Genomic DNA, 8258 nt, shown 5'->3' on the forward strand with positions numbered 1-8258 from the left:
CCTTTTATGCTAACCAGAAATATTGTATCATTTCGAATCAGAAATATTGCATCCACATATAATATTAGAAATGCTATAGAGCTCCCACTCACTTTCTTGTAAATACAAGCTTCTCCAAAACTCTGAATAAAACCATATGCTTTGATCACACCATCAAAACATTTATTCCAACTCCGAGAGGCTTGCACCAGTCCATAAATGGATCACTGGAGCTTGCACACTTTGTTAGCATCCTTTGGATCGACAAAACCTTCTGGTTGCATCATATACAACTCTTCTTCCAGAAATCCATTCAGGAATGCAGTTTTGACATCCATTTGCCACATTTCATAATCATAAAATGCGGCAATTGCTAACATGATTCAGACAGACTTAAGCATCGCTACGAGTGAGAAAGTCTCATCGTAGTTAACTTCTTGAACTTGTCGAAAACCTTTCGCAACAAGTCGAGCTTTGAAGACAGTAACATTACCGTCAGCGTCAGTCTTCTTCTTGAAGATCCATTTATTCTCGATGGCTTGCCGATCAACGGGCAAGTCAACCAAAGTCCACACTTTGTTCTCATACATGGATCCCATCTCAGATTTCATGGCCTCAAGCCATTTCGCGGAATCTGGGCTCATCATCGCTTCCTCATAGTTCGTAGTTTCGTTATGGTCTAGTAACATAATGTCTGGAATAGGATTACCGTACCACTCTGGTGCGGATCTTACTCTGGTAGACCTACGAGGTTCAGCAGTAACTTGATCTGAAGTTTCATGATCACTATCATTAGCTTCCTCACTAATTGGTGTAGGAATCACTGGAAATGATTTCTATGATGAACTACTTTCCAATTCGGGAGCAGGTACAATTACCTCATCAAGTTCTAGTTTCCTCCCACTCACTTCTTTCGAGAGAAACTCCTTCTCTAGAAAGGATCCATTCTTAGCAACGAATATCTTGCCTTCGGATCTGTGATAGAAGGTGTACCCAACAGTCTCCTTTGGGTATCCTATGAAGACACATTTCTCCGATTTGGATTCGAGCTTATCAGGTTGATGCTCGCTCCATTGTTCCGGAGAACGGAGTCTTAGTCATCTTGCCCATGAGGCATGGTTCGCAAGTATCAAGTGATTCCAAAAGCCCATCAGCATGGAGTTCCTTCATGCGCTTTACACCAATATGACCTAAACGGCAGTGCCACAAATAAGTTGCACTATCATTATTGAACTTATATCTTTTGGCTTCAATACTATGAATATGTGTATCACTACTATCAAGATTCAACAAAAATAGACCACTCATCAAGGGTGCATGACCATAAAAGATATTACTCATATAAATAGAACGACCATTATTCTCGGATTTAAATGAATAACCGTCTCGCATCAAACAAGATCCAGATATAATGTTCATGCTCAACGCTGGCACCAAATAACAATTATTCAGGTCTAAAACTAATCCCGAAGGTAGATGTAGAGGTAGCGTGCCGACTGCAATCACATCGACTTTAGAACCATTTCCCACGCGTCCCTAGCCAATCTTCGCTTAATCCGTAGCCCCTGTTTCGAGTTGCAAATATGAGCAACAGAACCAGTATCAAATACCCAGGCGCTACTGCGAGCATTAGTTAAGTACACATCAATAACATGTATATCAAATATACCTTTCACTTTGCCATCCTTCTTATCCGCCAAATACTTGGGGCAGTTCCGCTTGTGACCAGTCCCTTTGCAGTAGAAGCACTCAGTCTCAGGCTCAGGTCCAGACTTAGGCTTCTTCACTTGAGCAGCAACTTGCTTGCTGTTCTTCTTGAAGTTCCCCTTCTTCCCTCTGCCCTTCTTCTTGAAACGGGTGGTCTTGTTGCCATCAACACTTGATGCTCCTTCTTGATTTCTACATCCGCAGCTTTTAGCATTGCGAAGAGCTCGGGAATTGTCTTATCCATCCCTTGCATATTATAGTTCATCACGAAGCTTTTGTAGCTTGGTGGCAGTGATTGAAGAACTTTGTCAATGACACTATCATCAGGAAGATTAACTCCCAGTTGAGTCAAGTGGTTGTGGTACCTAGACATTCTGAGTATATGTTCACTGACAGAACTATTCTCCTCCATCTTGCAGCTATAGAACTTATTGGAGACTTCATATCTCTCAATCCGGGCATTTGCTTGAAATATTAACTTCAACTCCTGGAACATCTCATATGCTCCATGACATTCAAAACATCATTGAAGTCCCGGTTCTAAGCCGTAAAGCATGGCACGCTGAACTATCGAGTAGTCATCAACACACGTCTGCCAGGCATTCACAATGTCTGCAGTTGCTAGCGCGGGTGGTACACCTAGTGGTGCTTCCAGGACGTAATTCTTTTGTGCAACAATGAGGATAATCCTCAAGTTACGGACCCAGTCCGTGTAATTGCTACCATCATCTTTCAACTTAGCTTTCTCTAGGAACGCATTAAAATTCAACGGAACAGAAGCACGGGCCATTTATCTACAACAACATAGACATGCAAAATACTATCAGGTACTAAGTTCATGATAAATTAAAGTTCAATTAATCATATTAATTAAGAACTCCCACTTAGATAGTCATCCCTCTAATCATCTAAGTGATCACGTGATCCAAATCAACTAAACCATGTCCGATCATCGCGTGAGATGGAGTAGTTTTCAATGGTGAACATCACTATGTTGATCATATCTACTATATGATTCACGCTCGACCTTTCGGTCTCAATGTTCCGAGGCCATGTCTGCATATGCTAGGCTCGTCAAGTTTAACCCGAGTATTCTGCGTGTGCAAAACTGGCTTGCGCCCGTTGTATGTGAACGTAGAGCTTATCACACCTGATCATCACGTGGTGTCTCGGCACGACGAACTTTCGCAACGGTGCATACTCAGGGAGAACACTTATACCTTGAAATTTAGTGAGAGATCATCTTATAATGCTACCGCCGAACTAAGCAAAATAAGATGCATAAAGGATAAACATCACATGCAATCAATATAAGTGATATGATATGGCCATCATCATCTTGTGCCTTTGATCTCCATCTCCAAAGCACCGTCATGATCACCATCGTCACCGGCGCGACACCTTGATCTCCATCGTAGCATCGTTGTCATCTCGCCAACTATTGCTTCTACGACTATCGCTACCGCTTAGTGATAAAGTAAAAACAATTACAGGGCGATTGCATTGCATACAATAAAGCGACAACCATATGGCTCCCGCCAGTTGCCGATAACTCTGTTACAAAACATGATCATCTCATACAATAAAATATAGCATCATGTCTTGACCATATCACATCACAACATGCCCTGCAAAAACAAGTTAGACGTCCTCTACTTTGTTGTTGCAAGTTTTACGTGGCTGCTACGGTCTGTTGGGGAACGCAGTAATTTCAAAAAAAATCCTACGAACACGCAAGATCTATCTAGATGATGCATAGCAACAAGAGGGGAGACTGTTGTCTACGTACCCTCGTAGACCAAAAGCAGAAGCATTATGACAACGCGGTTGCTGTAGTCGTAGGTCTTCACGATCTGACCGATCCTAGCACCGAAGGTACGGCACCTCCGCGATCTACACACGTTCAGCTCGGTGATGTCCCACGAACTCTAGATCCAGCTGAGGTCGAGGGAGAGTTTCGTCAGCACGACGGCGTGATGACAGTGATGATGAAGTTACCGACGCAAGGCTTCGCCTAAGCACTACAACGATATGGCCGAGGTGGAAATCTGTGGAGGGGGGCACCGCACACGGCTAAGACAACTGTCAACTTGTGTGTTCTAGGGTGCCCCCTACCCCCGTATATAAAGGAGCAAGGGGGAGGCCGGCCGGCCCCTAGGGCGCGCCCCCAAGAGGGGAATCCTACTAGGACTCCAAGTTCTAGTAGGAATCCACCAAGAGGGAGAGCGGGGAAGGAAGGAAGAGGGGGGAGGGAAGGAAAGGGGGGCGCCGCCCCCTTCCCTTAGTCCAATTCGGACCCAAGGGGGGCGCGGCCAGCCCCTCCTGGCCCTTCATGTCTTCCCACTAAGGCCCATAGAGGCTCATTAGATCCCCCGGGGGTTCCGATAACCCCCCGGCACTCCGATATTTATCCGGTGACCCCCGAAACTCATCTGGTGTCCGAATAACATCGTCCAATATATCAATCTTTATGTCTCGACCATTTCGAGACAACTCATCATGTTCGTGATCACATCCGGGACTCCTAACTACCTTCGGTACATCAAAACACATAAACTCATAATACCGATCGTCACCGAACGTTAAGCGTGCGAACCCTACGGGTTCGAGATCTATGTAGACATGACCGAGACTCATCTCTGGTCAATAACCAATAGCGGAACCTGGATGCTCATATTGGCTCCCACATATTCTACGAAGATCTTTATCGGTCAAACCGCATAACAACATACGTTGTTTCCTTTGTCATCGGTATGTTACTTGCCCGGATTCGATCGTCGGTATCTCAATACATAGTTCAATCTCGTTACCGGCAAGTCTCTTTACTCGTTCCGTAATGCATCATCCCGCAACTAACTCATTAGTCACATTGTTTGCAAGGCTTATAGTGATGTGCATTACCGAGAGGGCCCAGAGATACCTCTCCGAAACACGGAGTGACAAATCCTAATCTCGATCTATGCCAACCCAACAAACACCATTGGAGACACCTGTAGAGCATCTTTATAATCACCCAGTTACGTTGTGACGTTTGATAGCACACTAAGTGTTCCTCCGGTATTCGGGAGTTGCATAATCTCATAGTCATAGGAACATGTATAAGTCATGAAGAAAGCAATAGCAACAAACTAAACGATCATCGTGCTAAGCTAACAGATGGGTCAAGTCAATCACATCATTCTCTAATGATGTGATCCCGTTAATCAAACAAGAACACATGTCTATGGCTAGGAAACTTAACCATCTTTGATTAACGAGCTAGTCAAAGTAGAGGCATACTAGTGACACTCTGTTTGTCTATGTATTCAAGCATGTATTAAGTTTCCGGTTAATACAATTGTAGCATGAATAATAAACATTTATCATGATATAAGGAAATATAAATAACAACTTTATTATTGCCTCTAGGGCATATTTCCTCCAGTAGTCCACCTAGTGAAATCTCTACAAAGACTTATATTTAGGAACGGAGGGAGTACTTTCTTGTAAACACAAAACATTTTCGTCATTCATGATGAAGCCAAACCCTTTGACCACTTCATCAAAACAAATATTCCAATTCCTTGATGCTTGCTTCAGTTAATAACTGGACCTTTGAAGTTTGCACACCTCTCTAGCATCCTTTTGGTTGTAAGAATCCTCGGGTTGTATCATATACAAGTTCTTGTTTCATTTTTCGTTTAACGAAAGCCGTTGTGAAGTTCATTCATCATATTTCGTACTTGAAATGTGTAGCAATGGCTAGTGTAACCCAAACTGGCTTAAGCATCGCTACAGCGACACGATCTTGTCATAGTCAACTCCTTGAACTTATCGAAAACCATTTGCAGCAAGTCAAGCTTTATGAATGTAAATATTTTCATTCGCGTCGGCTTATAGGTCAATTTCTATTCTTTAGGCTTTACGCCTTCTAGAGGGTCTGCAAAGTTCCAAACTTGATTTTTGTACATGAATACTGTCTCGGATTACTTGGCATTTAGCCAATTCCTGGAGTCAAGGCCATTATTCCTCTTTGTATATCACAGGTTTATCAATGTCTAATAACAATATCTTGTTTGCCTACCACAACGGTTTGCACGGCTTTTGCCTGCATTGTGTGATTCAGCTACAAGTTCAACCGAAATCTCTACGTATCAGTAGTAGTGGAAATTTGCGTTAATCATGGTTTAGGTACCGTACTATGTAATCAGCGTTCTTCCAGTGAATTTAACTACCTGAATTTTTCGATTTATCAACAAATATGAGTGTTCTTCCCCACTTCGAGAGTGGCCAAGCGCCTACTCTGAAATCCGGGCCTAACACCATGACAGAACCTTGAGGCGATAAACGTAGCAGTCTGGAAAAAAACTGATCCATGGATAGAATTCGCTTTCGATCTTTCCTTTTGTTTTTTCCCACCCAACATTGGTTCAAGTGTTTTTGGCTGAATTTCCGTTGATTAATTGGACAGTTTTCTTTTACTTAATCAACAGACCCATACCTTTAGACTCGGCTAAAAAGTCGAGGAAATTACCCTTGAAAGGAAATAGGCTGATTATAAGCCTATTTATTTTCTCTTTTCTTATTTTATTTATTTTTCTGAAGAAAAAGGTTTAGTGTGAATGGATTTGCATAGTAAAAATAAACAGCCATTACAAGCCTGAAACAAAACATGCAACTTAATTTGCGCTCAGGTGATAGAAATGAATATCCTCGAGGGCTTGGTTAAGAGTAAGCAGAAGAATCTTATGGAAATAGCATGGAATAAGGTTTGATTCTATTCATGGGATTCCGTAAATATCCCATTTCAAAAATCGAAACGACCGTGACTTTTTGGAGATTGGATGCAGTTACCCCGCAAAAAAAATGGATGCAATTACTAATTCAGGATCTGGCATGTACACAATGAAAACTTCATTCTCAATTCTACCAGAATTTTTATGAAAGCTTTTAGTCTTTATTTTTTACTGTATTAAGGGAATTATTCAGCGTGTGAAAAAGGATTTAAGATTCGTGTTTATACTCTCTCTTTTTTGGCATCAACGGCAAAGATGTAGACGCTGGGCAGACTATTATTTTGTCCATGGCTAGCTTTAGTTGCTCCTTAGAGACTCCAGTTCTTGCACTCTTTTGACGAAGCTCCGGAGGCTTCTCTCGGACGGCCCACCGGCGGCCACCGCCTCCCTTGCCCTCTCCTTCCAAGCCCTCGAGCTCGCGGCTATCGCAGCGGCCATGTCGCCGCTGCCGACAGCCAGCTCGACGCACCTCGCCAGCTCCGCGCCGGTCAGCACCCCGTCGGCCTCGCGCTCCGCCCGGACGGCCACGCCCCATTCCTCCGCCAGCAGGTGCGCATTCACCGGCTGGTCCGACCAGCTCGGCGCCGCCACGGCCGGCACGCCGCACGCCACCGCCTCCAGGGTCGAGTTCCACCCGCAGTGCGTCACGAAGCACGCCACCGACGGGTGCGACAGCACTCGCACTTGATCGCACCACTCCACCACCATTCCTTCTGGCACGGCCGCCGCCGTTTCCAGGAGGAGGCGGTCCACCTCCGGCGAGCGTCCCTCCCGCCGCACCACCCACAGATACGGCCGATTGAGGCGCCGTATGCCGTGCAGGATCTCCTCCGCCTGCCGCTCGCTGTACGTCAGCAGGCTCCCCCACGACACGTACACCACCGACTTGGTTGGCTGCGCGTCCAGCCACGCCATGTACCTCTTCTCCTCGTCCTGCGCGAACAGATGAATGGTCTGATCTTCCCCGGCTCCGGCAAGAGGAACAACGGGGGCGCCGATGGCGAAGACGTCGCCCAGGTACGGCCGGATCGCCTCCAGCGCCGTCTCTTCCAGGGCTTCGAACGTGTTCACCAGCACCATGCACGGCTTCATGATGACCTCCTCGTCGTCCATCTGCTCAAACATCTCGCGGAAACCTCGAACGATCATCTGGGAAAGGTCGTCCCCGGTGCCCGTGGCGTCGTCGGCCAAAAAAGACGGCATGTCGCGGCCCATTCTCATAGGCCGGCGGAGGCCCGGCAGGGTGGCCTCGTACGCCGGGTCAGCGGCGTGGGCGGCGATGCCGCCCTCGCCATGCCCGTGGAAGTAGTGGTAGTAGGCGACGAGCGCCGTGGCCGGCTGGATCCAGTATACGGCGAGCGGCAGGCCGTGCGCGCGCGCGACCTGGACGACCGTCGGCATGTTGAGCGTGCAGACGACGCACGTGACCGGGCGGCCGGCGGCGGCGAGGCGGCGCACCAGGGCGGAGAGGCTGTCGCAGGACGCTCTGCGGCGGCGCGCCGTTTCGTCGCCCGAGCCCGTGGGCCAGCTGCCGTCGTCTTGGCCGTCGGAGAAGGGGGCGTAGGAGATGACGCCGTCGCTGACCTCCTGGTCGTCGGGAGAGGAGGAAGGGAACATGCGGCGGTGGCCGAAGAGGGGCACCGAGAGGGTGGCCGTGGCGCCGTCGATGGCGGCGAGACGGCGGGCCAGGGCGCGCGCCGGGTTGAGGTGGCCCTGGATGCCGTACGCCGCCACGAGGAAGTGGGTGCCGTGCTCCCCGCGTACCGCCGCCGGCTGGGCCATCACGTACGTCGTTGG

At 47.2% G+C, this 8258-nt stretch overlaps 1 protein-coding gene across 1 annotated transcript; it reads right to left on the bottom strand.

Annotated features, from left to right (window-relative positions):
- Nucleotides 1–6510: 6510 nt before the first annotated feature.
- LOC123099759 (cyanidin 3-O-rutinoside 5-O-glucosyltransferase-like) lies at nucleotides 6511–8258 on the bottom strand. The gene has a single exon (XM_044521858.1). The coding sequence runs from the start codon at nucleotides 8241–8243 to the stop codon at nucleotides 6759–6761; it is 1485 nt and encodes a 494-aa protein (XP_044377793.1). The 5' UTR covers nucleotides 8244–8258; the 3' UTR covers nucleotides 6511–6758.

This window comes from Triticum aestivum, chromosome 4D, assembly GCF_018294505.1.
Source record: "Triticum aestivum cultivar Chinese Spring chromosome 4D, IWGSC CS RefSeq v2.1, whole genome shotgun sequence".
NCBI classification, from domain to species: Eukaryota; Viridiplantae; Streptophyta; class Magnoliopsida; order Poales; family Poaceae; genus Triticum; species Triticum aestivum.

Bases quoted from the DNA above. Each gene is read 5' to 3' on its own strand.
- LOC123099759 (XM_044521858.1), bottom strand. From the start codon at position 8,243: ATGGCCCAGCCGGCGGCGGTACGCGGGGAGCACGGCACCCACTTCCTC.